The sequence below is a fragment of the Trachurus japonicus genome, chromosome 24, assembly GCF_045865225.1.
Source record: "Trachurus japonicus isolate A0001 chromosome 24, Traja_1.0".
Taxonomy (NCBI): domain Eukaryota; kingdom Metazoa; phylum Chordata; class Actinopteri; order Carangiformes; family Carangidae; genus Trachurus; species Trachurus japonicus.
In genome coordinates this window covers 16021700-16039594 of record NC_140930.1, presented here as the reverse complement: position 1 = coordinate 16039594, position 17895 = coordinate 16021700, and the positions used below count along the sequence as shown (strand labels likewise).

General features: G+C 45.3%; 1 protein-coding gene across 4 annotated transcripts in view; it reads right to left on the bottom strand.

Annotated features, from left to right (window-relative positions):
- stxbp5a (syntaxin binding protein 5a (tomosyn)) overlaps positions 1-9563 on the bottom strand; it is an 87643-nt gene extending 78080 nt beyond the window's left edge. For 2 of the 4 annotated variants that reach the window (XM_085771662.1, XM_085771663.1), the window contains exons 1-2: positions 8740-9482; positions 6414-6511 (exon numbers count right to left, since the gene is read on the bottom strand). In XM_085771662.1, the coding sequence (XP_085627788.1) occupies positions 6414-6511; positions 8740-8877 (236 nt within the window). In that variant the 5' untranslated portion in view covers positions 8878-9482. Of the gene's footprint in view, positions 1-6413; positions 6512-8739 lie in introns of all 4 variants that reach the window. The other 2 variants (XM_085771664.1, XM_085771661.1) reach the window with 2 other exon arrangements.
- Positions 9564-17895: the final 8332 nt, after the last annotated feature.

Genomic DNA, 17895 nt, shown 5'->3' with positions numbered 1-17895 from the left:
AATTAATGCCATCTAATTAGCGCTTCAAAATATTATGACAAGCAATGCCAGAGCGGCAAACACAACATGATTTGCCTGATCAAAACACTGTAGCTTCACCCGTCCACAAACAGTCAGAATGGAGCCAACCATGGAGCAGTGCAGTAGGTAGTACGCCCTCTGAGTTTATGTGTGCAGATCTGAACCCATTTATTCTCTCCAGCCCACATGACACTGTGTATTTACGATGAGCCACTCAAGCGTGACCGGCCGTCTGTTGGGAATAATTAGTGCACAGGTTGGTGACCTCTCAGGCATTGCTGCTGTGCGTCACACACGCACTACTCTACAGCTTGCTCCCTATTGTTTGGGTCTATAGGGTGGTGAAATATAGGCATGGTGATTTTTAAACATCCTGCTGTATCTCATGGGTAAAATTTCAATTTACAAAGAGCCTCAAACGCTAGGGCCAAGAAACACACCCAGTTCCAGACGGCACTTCTTTAGTATTCCTCTCTAATGGCAGCCCGAGCTGTTAACCTTTCTCCAGGTCATCAAGATTTCTTGTCCTCCAATAACATTGCTTTCAAGTGAACAAAAATATCACACTGCTTCCTGAATTGTGATGACTCACTGCAGGAAGAAAAGGCTGAATGCGTTTGTGCATGGATGGATGTTGTTTTTGTGTGTGTAAGTGTAGTTTTCCATTAGCGGATTGGTAAAACATAACTAGGCTTAATAGTCATATCTCTCACTTGAACATGCAGACTCAACACGTGTAGGACTACCATTTCTGGCGAGACAGGAGCCAGCAGAGATAAGGGAGCAAAAATAAAAGCTGCAGTTAAATGAAAACTAAATTATTGAAGGGAAGCAACATGGCAGCATGACTTTAATCATCCTAGACCTTGATCCCGTTTGGCGTTTCTCAAGGCTAAAGGACTTAAGCAGGACACATTATCAGGATATTGGACAGAGAGGAGCAGCAAACACATTGTTGTGGTACTGATGCAGCAAAATTTGTTTTTCCATTTCTGAGAACCGATAGATCGGGGGGATGCTGAGTGCTTTTGGAGGGCATGAAAGATGAAACCTGGAACACAAGGGGTCTTTGATTAGGAGTACTTCAGTACAGTGCACAGGTACATGCGCACCAACATTCACAGTCACGCACACGTCCTTTGTTCTGGTAATGGTGTAAAGTTGATGTGCACCGAACTGACATGAAAGCAACACACCAGCAGCTCTCTGGTGGCTTCAACATGGAATCTAGATTTAACCCTTTTTTTAAAAAATACCATCTGGCAAACACAGGCTGACTCCCATTCCAACTGTACCAGCAGCTCTTTACACACACACACACAAACACACACACATTAAGCTCTCATATCAGATGCAATAAGATGACTTCATTTCAAGCCAGTCTTTCTCTTCCACAATCCTTGTCCCACTTGTGTGAAAAGTAAAATGAGGTCAACTGAGATGAAATTCACATCCCTCTTCATTTTGTCTGATACCTCTCCTCTTACCCCGATCCTTTATCTCTCCGATGCTACTGCTACTGGCTAACACACTAACCACTGACACAGGAGTGACTCACTACAGAAGAACAGACACAACATCTCATGCTGTACTTTGTAGGATATGACAAGTGTATGTATTGATCACACATCATGTGCATGCTTAAATCATCTGCATATATATATACCATGACTGTGTGGTACGCAACGCGGTGGTGACAACAGCGGCTTAACTCCTTTGATGAGACTGTTGCTGTCTCAGTCAGCCTCATCTTGGCACATTGCATAACTGAACGCAGACACAAACACACAACCTCAGGCCTGATCTGCACTATAGAGTGCCATCTAGAAGAGTTAGCGTGCAACTGGCAGCCCCACGGAGGAAGAGAGCGAAAATAAGAAGGAAAAAAAAAGAAGAGAGAGAATAAAGATGCGACAAAACAAACAGAAAAATAAATGAAAAAACAAACTGTGCGTAAGCTCGCACAGACTGGGGAAAGAGAGCTCGATGCAATCATTATCTAAACCTCTGTCTCTGAAGATCCTACAGACGTGCAAAAACAGGGAGGCTGTGAGTCGCTGTTACGTTATCACTCATTACAATCAAAATCCCTCGCATCACCACAGATTTATAGTTACAGTTATATATAGTGCACTTCACTGTACTACTACTACATTCTACACTACTCTGTGAAACAAAAGCTTATTTCATACTACAATCCTTTAGGAATTTCACAGAAATACATTTGTTTACAACCAGTAGTACGCATTCAAAATGCTCTGTGAAGCTCTCTAGAGATTTTAAACACCTTCATTTGCATCTTCTACACCGATGAAACTGCAACATCTACTACCGAGCTCCAATTTCTGATGCAACACTCAAAATTATTCCCATTCAGTGGTCCAGTCCATGAGCTCATGGCCCAGTAAGCTTCTCCTCTGACTGCAGACAAAGCTTGAAGGGGAACAGAGCTACTGAGTGAATCAGGAGGAAGATTAATGATGAAGATATGTCACAGTTTGTGCTATGAAAAGCTGCACAGGGCAACTGCCAGACACAATGTCAGGCAGCCACTGCGACGTGCACGTGTGTGTGTGTGTGTGTGTGTGTGTGTGTGTGTGTGTGTGTGTGTGTGTGTGTGTGTGTGTGTGTGTGTGTGTGGTCAAACTTGACTCTGCAAACATGTGTGCACCAGTGTCCGCCTGCATGTGCAAACGTTTGCCAGTCTGTGTACAGTGTGTCAGTACACATACAGTGTTTGTGTGTGCACATCCACTAACATTTGTATAAGTCATCTACCATCAAATGCTAGCGTGTGTGCGTATGTGTGAATGCACAACTGTGTGTGTTACCTTTGTCACATACGCATCTTGAATTAATAACCTAGTGTCTGAAATGTGTGTGTGTGTGTGTGTGTGTGTGTGTGTGTGTCCTATGATGTCCTGTGCCTGCCGATGAGATGATCTGGCAGAGCATGGAGTGACAATTTGATCTATTGATCTGCGTCTTGCTGGCTCACAGGGAGTCTCTGAGTTATAGTGCTGCCATCTCTCGTGGCCACCACCAGTAAAGAAAGGTGAACCGCCACAATGTTACCCACACACAGCTGCTGAACACCCAGGAAATACACACACAAAAACATACACATTGATACATAATATACCCAGTCATATTATACTTGCCTTTAACACACAATGTGAGCCAGTAACTTACTATAAACATGTTCCATATTTAACAACATATGCTGCACAGTATGTGTCATTTAACACAAGTAACAAACAATTCAGTGAGTCCAAATCAAACTGATTGAAAACAGGGAGATTTTCACAGTCTTTGACACTTGGGTCAATAGAGACATTTTGGTTGGTCCTCAAAAGCCATTGATTCTCCATAACCGGCATTACAGGTTGCTGAGCACCTCCTGCTGTTTAAGAAAACATTTCTTTATACCTTTTGGACGGATATCTAATGATCAATTATGCAATTCAAAGTCAAGTATTTGACAGAATGAGCAATACTTTAATTCTAAAAAGGTGCAGCTTTTATACAGCTGAAAGTGTTTCCTCACAGATAAAGCTGTGTGCATGGAGTAATTACATTTCTTTCCTCTGAAGACTGATGGATCTCAGTCGACATCACCAACACACAAAGGCTCCTAATATCATTACGTTGTGTGATTGATACATGGACGTAGCTGATTGCTTTGGACGCCCTGTTTTTTTTAAATCTGTTGCCACTGGCTTTGCATTACAACTAGTGTCAACAACCTGAAACTGATGTTCAACCTTAACATCATGTGTGCTTATTGTGCCACAGTTTCAACTAAACCAGGGAGTTGGAAGGTTCCTACGACTTCCTCTAGCCCCACCTCTCATCACACATTTTTTTTTACCCGACGCTGAAAACCGAGACGTTTTCTTTTTTCATTGCACAGTTTAAAATGCTGCTTTTCTGCTTATTTTTGAAATTACACTGCTAATCCAGCGGAAAGTTAATATGCATGGACTGCTTGCACAGCGAAACCTGTTTTTCTAAATGCTCACAACTTCTTTTTACTGCTGAGATAATATGGAGAAAACAACTGGGAGCACTGCGTGTGTGTGTGTGTGTGTGTGTGTGCGTGCGCATGAACGTGTGCGCACGCATATCTGTCTCAGTGCATTACCACACACAGATCAATAAGGATTCTATTCTTGGCCATTAGATCTTGAAGCAGGGGATAGCCTGCCTCTCTCACTCCTTCCTATCTATTCCCCCTCTCTGCTCCTCCATGTCTTTCGGCCCTGTCCTGTGTCCGCCAGCTCTCCCGCCGACCTCTTTCTCCATTCCCCTCTTTCTCTCCTCCAGACAACACCAAAGGGACATTGTCATCTTCCCAGCTGGACAGTGGAGGCATCAGCAGAGTCGGTGGTGAGCATCAAACACCGGACAGTTTTTGGGGGGGATCACAGAAATGATTGGCTCCATGGCTAGAGGGATGAGCCGTCTCCTTGGAGGATTCACGCACGCACACCGACCCATAAGCACATATATGCTCGCACGCATGTACACATCCACACGCACCTCCTGTTCCTGCTGTAATTCTCACTCACTCTGCCACACTGCCAGGCAGAGGCCCTTGATCTGCCACTTCCTGTAATCCTCCATGGGAGAGGGGTGCAGCCAAATGTCCTGGCAGGCCAGCCAGGCAAACAAGCACACATACCCACAACCGTGTATCAACAGCGATAGCCGCAAGTCGCCATTAACTGCAAAAATATTGACCTCCAGGACATAGATGTGTATCAGCACAGGAGTCCCAGGATGTTTTTCACAAAACATGCAACCTGCCAAAACGAAAACACATCATGCGCAAAACCCACAAGCTGCAGCATGGCGACACAAAGACTATGAATCATGAAATCTGCATCATGCCCCCCCACCCCCTTCATCTGTGCCACGCTGGTATCATTGTCATCAGATAAAGAGACAGGGCTGACTAAACAGCAAGTGACAGGGGAAAAGAACCAGCACCAAAGAATAAATGGATGACTCCCAACTCACCTTCCCCTGACTCTGATAAGACTCTATCTGATCCACATCACTCAAACACAAGAGAGATTCCTCTGTTCATTCAATTTCAAAGTGACCAGCCTCAGCCTGCAGGAAACATCTGACAAGATCATTTCATCCGAATTCGGGGTAGTCGGAGAGAGGATGCATTTTGATCTTTAAGCTGTTTGGTTCTGGGCTTCTTTAAGCTTTTCCTTACACTAAGTTTACCCAGTCTGGAGCTCAAAGGAGTAATGTACTAGCCAGCAAAGACATAAGCCCCATTAAGCTTATTCACCAGTTCCTGCATAGCTCTTCCACCACAGGAAGGGATTTCATCTCATATACATGTACCACAGACAGAATCTGCTCTGCTTTGGTTGAAGAAATGCGTGGTCTCAGTGGAATCTGTAAATCTTTAGGGACAATTTGTCGTCACTATAAACTGAAGTGCAACCTGATATCCTCTGTCTGTCTCAGGCTGCCTTTAAGAAGAAGTAGAAACCATATTAAATGGTATGTTAACTGCCCGACAACGTCTTTTCATAAGTCTGGTGAACACAGCTCCGTAGATTTTATGCTCACCCCCCTCCACCTGCAAGAATTTCTCTTTGCATCCTCACCTTTCCAGTGCAGGTGAACGAGACTGAGTCACAGCCATAGCTGCCAGCAGGTGGGAACGAGGTACAGACAGGCGGACAGCTCTTCATCACACCGTAACGAGCTGGCAAAGGTTGTCGGACAGGCAGGAGAACACATGGAGGACCTGTAAAAGCAGCCTGACACAGGCGAGCTCGCGGGCGTTCTCTGAAGCTATACGACTCCCTGCGGTGCCATTTCATCGCAAGCTGTTGTCCCTGCTTATGTAAACGTCCTCATATTGCAAGAACGCCGATGCAAAACTACCTCGACTGCATCCCGTGTACAATATGTGGCTAAATTGCGAACTTGTGTTGTGATTTTAAACGTGCGAGCGAAGGTGTGACAGTGTGGCAATGTCAGCGAAAATGTGGGATGCAGGAGATACAGCACAGCGTGTCCTAAGGTGTTGGTGTATGTGGAAAGCATTGTCATACCACATGACAACATCTGGATTTTGGACTTTAAGGTTTAGCATAAATTGAATATTTTACTCTCAACGCTGACACTCACAAGCACATGCAGAGCTCCGGGGGACTGTCAACTCTCGGATGCGACTGAAAACTCCCCTGCACGCCCCACAAATATGCTGAAGCCCAACGCGCTTACATCAGCACCCGACTATGACAGCTCAGGCATCTGTTCACTTACCTGCTGCTGCCTCCCAGGGACGCAGATACCCCACAGGAGCTGCCACGGGCCCACACCACCTCATAATTGCTCAATGGCAACTGAAAGGATACAATCTGAGGGCTCCACTCTGGGTGCCGATAGCCAGTATCTTCTGCACGGGGTCAAAAGCCATGGACGACGGCTGATAGGGGAAGCCATGGCGGACGGTCTGAGAGATATAGGCAGGAGGATGGAACAAAAAACAAAAAAAAGACAACGTGTTAGACAGAATATCAATCTGCATTTCACAGCAGGGGTGTTGTTTTGTCAGAGGATGTCACACACCCAGATTTGGGTAAACAAACAGCCCAGATGGATGTGGGAGATGTTATGAAACAACAAAAAATGTAAAGCCTGAAATTGCACAGAGAAGAGAAAATGAAAGAGAGGAACAAATGCTCTTTCTATGCATGGGCACCCTGTTATTCGTGACAGGTTGATATTTGGCTTCTGCTATTTAGGAGCCTTTTATAATTATGAACCTATTTTGAGATTTCTTCTCTCTCATTTCTCTCTTTTTATCTCCTTTCGCTTCCTCCCACATGAAGTCGTGATGACACCAAAGTCTGGAAATAAAACATACAGAAATCACATCAGTGAAAAACACTTTAGTTACTGTTTGTCGCAGGGGGCTTCTATAGGAGCGAGGTGTGTCTGTCTTTATGTCCACCAGCCCATGTCGAAGTGTGCCACTGTAGCTTTATGGCATCAGTCAGCCGGTGGTGGGCTGTTGGATTTGTTTATTTAGCGGCAGAAGGCTAAAGCACGTTACATAAGAAGCACTCAGTACAGCAGAAACACCTGCCTTCCTCACAGAGAAACATTACAGCTACTTTCTGTCCAGACAGACTGTGGAGGTGCAGGAGGGAGGCAGGAGTCGGCTTCAAAGAGACTTCAATCAGATGCCTGGCTGCTGATAGACATATTTAGGCTGCAGTGGAAATCAAACCAGTGCAATGTCTCTTCTGGGCCCCCGAGCCTCCAATCCACAATATTCCCATACGCCCTCAGGTATGTTGACTTATTGTTCTTCAGTTTTCTAGTTGTTACTTCAGGCACTCTAATCTATCACCCCTGACCAATGTTAAAATGATTACAGTTTTAAAAAGTTAACCCCCCCTAAATTTGGAGATCGGCACCTAGTGCTGGTGTTTGGTTGGCTGTTGTTGTCTACAGTGCAGCCAATAGTAACAATCATATGACTCATGACTCCATGATGTTGACCTCCAGAGGCACACAAAGACTACGCCATGCAACACAGCTTTAAGTGGCCCATCAGTGGCAATGAACTGTGGCAGCTACCAGACATGCAGCTTGTGTTTCAGCAGCAGTTTTACAATTGCAAAACAACTGAATAAAAAAAAAAGAAAGAAAGGAAAACACAAACAAGCCTGTTCCAATCCAAATGCCGCAGCAGTGGCGTAAATTAAAAAAGGCCACACTAAAGCATTTTGGAACACTTGGAGAAATACTGATTTAAAATAGCAGTGCCTTAAAATGCTAAGCATGTACATGTAAAATGCATGAGTGTTTATAAACCCCATTAATTGTTGAGGCCAATTTAAACAGCAGAGGGGCCAACCTTCCCCCGCCCCCCCTTATTCTCTCCAGGCGCCATCAGTCCCCAATAGATCAATGATGTGGGGGTAAGTGGAGTGTGTGTATGATGAGGATAACAGGAGTGTGTGAAGATGTTTGGAAAAGAGGGGGAGAGGGAGAAGAGGGTGCATGCAGAGACACTGTGAGGAAAAGATAACATGAAAAGCGAACACACACACACACACACACACACACACACACACGCGCACATACACACACACACACACACATCAACCAGAAACCACCGTTTTGCTAATCCAAACCCAGCACATTATGCAAGAGGGGATCAGTCTGGCCCAACCCCTCCATATGACAGTTCATGCCAAGCACACACATACACACACACACACAGAGCAAACGATGGTATTTCCACTGAGGGTAATACCGCCTATTCTTCAATATTACTAGACGTTTTATTTAAAATCCAAGCAAGAACATGCCACCAGATAGAAACTTGGTCATGTTTATTATCCTGCGCGCTCACAGCATGCGCATTGTAGGGAGGTATACAACGTAGCATGCCTTGGACAAGCACAGAGGGCTTCAATGATCCTCTCTCTGACATGAGGCTCAAGCCAAACAAACGCTAAATAAACCTTCAACCAGTTCAGGAGACTACACTACAGAGAAAAACGCCCATTGCCCATAATTTCATTTATTGTGAAGCTCACTTGCACCTGCTGTGTCCTGAGATGGGATAAGTGCAGGGCAAACACAGCATCAGAAAGAAGGAGCAGAAGGAGGGGAGGAGGAGGAGGGACATGCGGATCATGGTGTAACATCATCGGTCTCACCCACCTTGCAGAGCTGGAAATGCTCGGACTGGAGGGTCTCCTGGATCAGATGGTTTTCCTGTGGTCCCACTTGGACAGACGGGGTGGAGGAGGACGCCTCTTTCAAGCCGTCCAGCACCTTCCTGATGTTGAACTTCTTCATTTTCAGACTGCAGAGCACACAATTGAGATCACCCGCAAGAGATACAGGGGGATAGCCACTTTCTCTCTCTCTCACTTACACACACACATACACACACACACACGCAACACACGCGTCCACATAGGCTATACACACGCGCCCTCGCTCGCTCGCTCGCTCGCTCGCTCTCTCTTCTGATTTCCTCTGTAAATCTCACATTTTTAGTGCTTGTTTTTTAGCGCAGTCTCCATGCTGGAAGGCTGTGGCGCGCGTCGCTCAGGAACGCTTGTTGACGTGGAGAGATGATGCTGCTGCTGCTGCTGCTGTTGTTGTTATATTTTTTTTCTAGTCTTTCAGTTTGGAGGCGTGCTGCTTGCTGGGATGTTGGTGCGTCGGTGTATAATTCGCACACAGAGGAGAGTCCGTGCTGTGCCCCCACTGCGTCTTGGTGGCTGCTGGCTCTCCGCTCTTCCTCCTCTCTCGGCTTCCCCTCCCCTCCCCTCTCGGCTGTGTGCGCCGCTCAGCCAAGGCGGAAACGCAGAGCAGCGGCAGCGGCGGTGGTGATGGTGGTGATGGTGGTGATGCTGCTGCTGCTGCTGCTGCTGCTGACGCTCTTGCGCATGTCTGACAGAGCAGAGGCTTCGACACAAATCCCGCCACCTTGCCAGCCCACTCTCTCTCTTTCTCTCTCTCCCTCTCTCTTCCTTTCATCTGGCCCCCAGCGACAACGCCTCCCTTCCTCTCTCTCCCTCTCTCTCTTTCTCTCTCTTTCTCTCTCTCTCTCACGCACACAGTAGGTTTTGCTCCACTGCACCTGGTGATGCTGGGATGCTGCAGCGGTGAGACTGTCTGTGTGGAGACAGACGGACAGGACACAGTCCCATTCTTTCCATTATACACACCGCCCCTGCATCTGTTTGCGTGCCGGCGTAAAGGCCATCATCAATCCATAGTAGATATAGTATCAAATCATAATGTATTCATAAGGAACATTTTAAAACAGGGTTGTTTTTTTAGCAGCAAATTAGCAGAATAAAAACAAGTAACAGGCTAAATGATGGAGACCGCTTATTTAAATGAGAAGGGCTACATGTATGTGTCTTGAGATGGGATTTAAAGGAGTCGGTGGATGGAAAGAGCAGATCATGGGCAGGTTATTCCTTTATCTGGGGGCCATGAGTGAGAAACCCAGATCACTTCTGTGTTTAAGGTAAGTGTGCGAGGGATGATGAGGTGAGCTATGGGGTCTGGATGTAGGGCAGGAGGGTAAACGGTCTTTAATGTATGGGGAAGGTGATCCTATAATGGCTTCGAAGACAAACAATGGAACCTTAAAATGTATCATGGAGAATAGAGAGCCAGTGGAGCAAGGGTAGGATAGGGGTAATGTGGAACCAACTGAGCTGCAGCATTATGGACCAGTTGCAGGACAAGGACGACTGACTGAAGGATGTAGGAGCTTGAATGACAGACTGTTTATCCACTATGGTCTGGAATAAAAGAAAAAAACACTTTGATCAATTGGATTTCTAGACACAATTCAAAGAAATGTGTCAAAATTTAACTAAAAGGGGGAACGAATAGCAGTCCTCCATTTTAAAAGGCCTATCAAAGAAGCTACAGGGTGCATTTGCAGGGAAACAGCACATAATAATTCCACAGCTGAGCAAGCAATCAGTCCGTTAGTACCCATGGTGACGACTCTGTCCTGCTCATGGAGGAGTCCCACAATTTAAATGTTATTTATACCCTCCATGTTAATGTGGAGTGGAGCAGCCGCCACAGCTGCAAGTGTGACTTCATGCAGGAGTAACACTTCACAGTGAGGAGCTACTGACGAGGGATGGATACAGGAAAGGCCTCAGTGACTGGGTGATATCACGTTAACGCCGACACGACCATAACACACAGAGTATCAGCCACAACAGGCCGTAATATCTTTATTTAAAACCAGCCTACAGTATGTTCAAGATGAAGGTGTACGTGGCCTCTCACCCCGAGTGTCCTGAGCCCTGACCCCACATGGCCGGGTGGCTATATTATCACTAAAAGAAGCCGTCATAGTAATTAAGGCCTTGAATGTGTCATTAAAATCCCCACCCTGCTAGATGCTCTACAGTTTCTGTCTAGCTCCAGACCTCTAAATTTATGAACACCCTCCGCCCCCGCCAGCTCCTGGGCTCTGGGCTGAGGCCAAGAGCTCACAGTCGGTCTCTTTATAAGTGTAAAAACATAACCTCAACAAACACCAACCACTCAGTGGCTTCCCTCATGATACTCCATCAACCTCCGGTTCACCTGAACCAGCTGCTACAAAGATCTGCCCTTAAGACGACTTTATCACCGGCTGTGTTTTGTTCCCCCCCCCCCCACGAAAAACCTCAAGTGAGTTGAGTTCAGTCAGTCAGTCGGTGGCTGTCTGTGGTGGTAAGGTCACAGATGAAAGTACCGGCCCTGACAAGCTCAGTTCAGCAGAGGCTGCTCATGCTTGAGTGACACTGACGTCGCCACCTGTTTGGGCTGTTTGCTAACACACTCTTCTTCGACAGGTGCCCGCCGGCACCAGGGACAGGGGTGCTGCAGTGGAAGTAATGGCCGTGCCTGCGCTCTTGCTAACACCACCTGATGCCAACTCAGTCCCAAACTGGAGAAAGTCCAAAAAAGGGCATTTCTGTGTCCACCATATCTGTGTATTGCAATAATCAATGCTGATTATGAGAGCCAGCCTGTACGTGTCTACGTCTACGCAAGCTGTCCTTTGTTGATACGCAGCCCATGCAAAGAATGCATCAAGGAAATGAAGATGCTATTGAGTAGAAGGGCACAAAAAGATATGAAGAGGACGAGGGAACAAATTATTAATTCAGTAATCGTACCAGGGAGGCTTGAGAACAATTGTTGCTCTACTGATTTGCATAATGAACTGAAATTGACCATACCCACCTTCCAACCTCAAGTGATATCGCCTGATCCTGAATACATTACACAGGCAAACAAAGAAGTCCTTATTAGTCAATCCTTGCATGTGAGTGAGGGAGTGATGTGGGAGGGGAGGGCTTTTGGCAACTCTGACATCAGTGATTTAATTTAGCGCCATTGTGTTGGGGCCAGGCCATTCATCTGGCTGCATTGTGTATATGTGTGTGTGTTGTGTTTAGCGTCTGACTGCTGTGTTTGTGTTCTTTGATAAGGCTTTCCACTGAGGCAGCGCTGTATTCTGTTTTTTTTTCTTTTTGTTTGTTGTTGTAAAAGGCCAAAGTGCAAAGTGAGCAGGACATAAAGACAAGACAGAGGGGGGGAACAGGAGGAGTAAAAAATCCCATTTGAAGTTAAGGTGATGTGGTGATGAGTTATTAATTTGACCAATATTTGGTCCTAATTTTTTCTCTCATTACCTGTATAATTAAATTTTTCCCACTGAAAATGCAGAGGATAAGAGTAGAGCAGAACATGGATTCAGGATCTTAGCGCAGGCAGTGAAAATGTACTGTGCAGTATATAATCTGATTCGGTCTTCTTGCATGACAGTATGACAGCCTGCTGGTCACTGTACTCTTGCTGGAAGTACAATTACTGTCTCTTCCTGGGTCGATGTGACCATGTAACCAGGTTTTTTATTTTTCCCAAGTCTTTTTTCTGATGAGATGTAGTGAACAGTGTGACACAGCCTAGGTTGAACTATATTTTACAGCATGCCTATGCCTAACTCAATCTTGGGATCAACTGTGTGGACTAACAAGATCAGTAGAGAACGTCCACTACATTATCTATGTATTAGCATTCACCACAACAGCCCTGGGAAACATGCTAATTGAGCACATACAGATCTATCAGCTGTCATGCACAAGAGCGGTGTGCTAATTCAGCGCTAATCCCAGGTTAGAGGTGAGGATGGACGAGCCAGCATCATCAACGACATGGCAACAATGACTGACTGCATGAGCCAGCGAGTGCATTAGCGTGGCGTCCACTGGCTTCAGTCAAATGACTTAACTATACATCAGCAAGACTGTTTTGGGCAAAATCATTTGTGCACAGACCCTTATTATCTACTACACATTTTTGTACACCTTTTAAAGAGGCACACTGGAACAACTGAGGGTGAAGTGAACTGTTGGACAGCAGACTGCAGAGTGAAGTGGTAACACCTACGCACACATGCAAATTTGCATATATTACACAGATGTTTGCATAAAGCTTATGAATATGCACATCCATACATATAGCTACATGCATCTTATTACTCTGATCATGCAGCATAGCATTAGCATAGCATTTTTTTTAGTAATTTCTATGATTCCAGCTGTTCTAAATTTAGCTAAACTAGATGTTCCATAAACAAGCAATTCTCCAACGATACACATATGCAGCAAGTATCCTTCCACACAAGACTATTCACCTCTGGTTGCTTTTAGCCACTTAAAATCTTACAGATGACCTAACAGAGATAGACCTTGTCACACTCTTACACACTCAAGACCGATCCTTCCCCCGGCGCCTCACTGCGCAGCCGCACAGAGCTCAGCATCACAGTCAGCCCTGCTCGACCCCTACAGCAGCAGAGTCCCCGTGCTGTCGGGGAAAAAGTGAGAAACCCAGGGGGACACAGGGGACAACGGCAGGTCTCAAAGAGTCAGGGCGTCTGCCTGTCACGTAGAAGGACTGGAGGGACAAGGACCTTCCAACCTCACTGACAGCCGTACTTAATCAAGCGAATCATAGCACACCTGAGTTTAAGGCTTATGACCTCACACCTCCCTGCAGCATTCAACCGCTGTGTCCTTATACAACAAGTATGCAGTAAGCTAACAAGTGATAGGACATAACAATATCATCACACATAAAAGCAGAAGACAAGTTGCCGGTCGTGAGAACTTCACAAACACGCAAAGACACATACACCAGAGGGATTGCAAGTTAATGAGCCAATGCCCTTGAGGGAATACTTGATTGTCTCTGCCTGGTTACATATGAGGATGTTTTCAATGTCAAACATTCCCACTGCGAACACACATGTAGCTAGATGTGTTGCATGCAGGAGGTAACAATGCTTGGAGGTGCGTCTGTAAACGTCCCTCTACACCCCCCACCCACCCACCCACCCGCTCCTACTCCTTATGGTTACGGAGGGGCTTATAAATATTGATGGGAGGATAAAAGAGATGAGATGGAGGGTGGAGAAATTGAAAACACCATAAAACCTTCATCACGTTCGCAGCGCTCCTAATCAAAAAGCTCGCGTCTCATACAAGCGTGAGCATGATTGTGATGTCACACGTTATTTCTGAGACTAGACTGCAACAGAAGATCCGTCCCCCACCACATGTTTGATTGAGCTTTCAAGGTCACAAGGTCATACGCCCCTAACGAGATAGAGATGAGAGAAATTGCAGTTTGTGGCTTGTGGTGTGTGTGTGTATGTGTGGGTGTGTGTATGTACAGGCATGTTTGTGTTAAACAGCCCCGGGGATGGACGTGACACAATGTCAGCTTGTCTCCACTTGGGGCGGCACAGCTGGTATCAATAATCAGCCTAGGCGATAAGCTGACCATCAAGTCGCACACACACACACACACACACACGTACATACAGTGGAACAGATGGATGCCGTTATTAAAGGAAAAGGGCAAAGCCAGTGTTGCCATTGCAGTGACACAGGATCTCTAGGGCAGATTCCTAGAAAGAGGCTGCAGCCCAAAATCAAGTTTACTTAAACCAGCCAGGCGGAGGTTTATGAGACACAAGAGGTTAACAGCACTTTGTCCTCAGTTCAATGTCACTGACTCAATGAGTCGAGACCACAGCTACTGTCAGTCCCCGCCGTCCCAGGAATCAGAGGGGAAATCCAATACAGTCAGTGAGAGGTTACCATGATTTTACAATTGTTATCTGAGATAGTAATAATCAATGGTGAGCGCAGGACAGGTTATCAATGACTCCTCTTCACCCCCTGTTGGTTTTTAGCCTTAATCAATTCACACCTTATCAAATCAGCACTTTACCATGACCATGTCTGTGTGTGTTGCTGAAGTGGAGCGTGGTATCACACTGGGAGTCCTCTCTATCCTGTCAGGGAAGACTCACGGGAGAATCAGTGAAACTATGGGCTCATGAGCACTGAAGGCTGAGGTCCTCCTCCCTGAGGAAGACAGTGCTGTGATGCTGAGCCGTCTTACAGAGCACTCCCATCGTTCTGTATCCCCTGATGGTAAATGGAAGCCACACAATCATCCCCTGTGATTGGCGAAGGCTACTGCACGATTCCAATAAAGCGGGGTGAAACTTACACTCTGCTTTTATTGGCAACCTGACACCTCCAAGCTCTGCTGTGTAAACTGAGTCTGCATTGTTGAATTAATGCAATCATCCCCGACACAAGGCAATTAGTTTGCGATTCAAGCAGTCGCTGTGATGCTATTTAGGGAAATTGTGTATCCTCCCATTCAGCCACCTATCTATTAGATTAGCTTTCATCCATGCGTCAGATGAGGTAGAGCTTTGAAGTGATGACAACAAATGATGCATGATTGGTGCTGTGCTGAACAAAAAGTCTTCCTTAACACCATGCACATTTGTAATGCATTGCATTATCTTTGCATACAAACAAAGAATTACATCTGATGTGATCTTAAATTCAAAGATCTTTTGAAATAAACACTTTGGAAAGAGTGTGGCATAACAGGAAGTTACATCAACTGCATCCTGACAACCGCAGGGACTTCTCTGTAATAACTATAGACATGTGCAACTTTCAGCACACGACGGACACCAAATATATCAGTAGTGGTTAGTGTGACAGTCAGTTGTGACTAAAATATCCCAGAAGACAGCTTGGATGCAGAGACAAACTTCGATCAGTATGTGCGGACACGCATTTAGCGATTCCTCCACCGTAAAAAAAAATAATAAGTTGTGTAGTCATGTGTTGAGTGAAGGACAGCTGTCAACCCAGGCCTGCGCTTTGAATTGCAACTTGTCTATCTCTGCTGTCACTGTCAAATCTTTAAGTGTACACAGAGCTGATCCTTAGACAGTTTATCCAGATCCTCCCCCATTCAGTTTCTCAGCCTCGCTTAAATATTGACTCAGTTTGACCTTCAAATAGGAACAGACTAATCTTTACAAAGTATTAACTGGTAGTCCAGGGAGGCTCTTGTAGACATTGATGAATTAGTACCATGGGGAAATAAGGATGATAAAACTAATCTGTATAAGTTACAAAAGAACACATTTTTACATAGGATTTATCATGCTCCGGGTGTGTTGTCGCCTAAATCTGATGACAAGCACTGTTTTTTTTCTTTGTTGATCGTGACCTTGTGCTCAGTGCTTCATTACCTCTGCACCTACGAATCTGAAGTGTTGCAGTTTTTTTCTTTTTCTTTTTTGTGAACTTGTCTGCAGAGCTGTGCAGTGCTGGCCAGAGAGAGAGAGAGAGAGAGAAGTGGAGAGAGAGGAGGTGTAGGTGCCAGAGAGTGGGCCAAACAAGAGAGAAAAGAGAGTGAAGCCAAATCAAGGTGAGGCAGGGGAGAGAAATGGTTGGGTTACGAGAATGAGGCTGCAACCAGGTCAGCATTTCTGTGTCTGCAAGTCTGGGGCTCTGTCCAGCCTATGGCGTTGGCTGCAGATTCTGTGTGTGTGTGTGTGTGTGCGTGTGTCTTAGAGGGAGTTACAGGGGGAGTTTGGATTACTGCAGTAAAGCCTGGCCGTCAATCTGTGAGTGCTCACCTTTTCCCTTTCAGTGCTATCGTTCTGTCAACATAAAGACTTGGCCTTGTGCTCCTTGTCGTCTGAGCTGAGTCTTAGCCATAGCAGAACGGGATTCTCCCTTTCAAAGTCTTGCTCCTCTGTGTTTTATCAGCACAGACTGCACTGAGCACTGAGCACTGAGGACAGACCTCGTGAGACGTTCAGTCCCAGAGGGAGGGAGCAAAACCAATGGGACAATGCTGTATACCATGTTGAGCCAATAAGCTGAAGGACCGTGGATCTACCCCCTGCCAGCTGCAAGTGCATGTTTGTGTGTGTATGTGTGTGCGTATTCATGTGTAGGGGCCTGTGTGTGTCTGTCCAGGGCACAGAAAGGTGAAAGAAAACGTAAAAGGAGCAAACTGAGCATAAGGCTCTTGAAAATGAGAAGGACACTGCATATTCATTAAACACATTACAGATTGAATGGAGTTCGTTGTGAAAGAAAAAGGCAATTACTTGTTCAGATTATCTTTTGAACATGCCAGTGACCAGCTCTAGTTGTTGGTATCTTTTTCTCCCAGTTTCCAGTCATTACAGGAGCTTAGAGTGGTATTGATCTTCTCATTTAACCTTCGGTAAGAAAGCAAATAAGCTTAGCTGTTTCTCAAAAAGTATTCCTTAAAAAATGTTGACCTTGTTGCTGCAGCTCATGCCACTAACAGGTGTCCAAGAGAGTGACTATTGAGTAAATCTGAATTGATACATTTTTTTTCCTATTGATAGCTTGAACACATTAGTGTCAGACTTAATTAAGTACTGTGTCTTCACCAGCTTTTGCACTTGGAGGAGCTAACAGAGCAAACTACTGCTGCTTCAACTTCTGTCGTAACTGTACCATACAACAGAGTAGATAACAACCTACATTGTTGCACCACCACAGTTCAGACATTTCAACTACTTCCTTATACACTAACAACTTCATGTAGGACTCAAGGCATTTATGAATTATGAAGCTAACAAGAAGAAATAACATGTTAGCTCATTGAATGACAACTGTAGGAATCTAGTATAGATTAGATCAGGAGAGGAGCAGAGACATAAATAGACCCACAGGTTAGAGCGCCCTTTCATCATTTACAAAAGTAACTGCAAAGAAATTGATAAAGGCATTCTTGAATTATTAGCTCCAAAATGGAAAGTGAATTAAATAGCCACCACAGTCTCCACACCACTAGGGGAATGTATATCTAGTTTCACTTAATTTCATCATCTCTCACTATGTGGGTCCATTTAAGAATCAAATATTTTCTTATTACTTGTGGGAAGTCAAATGTGCACATGCACAC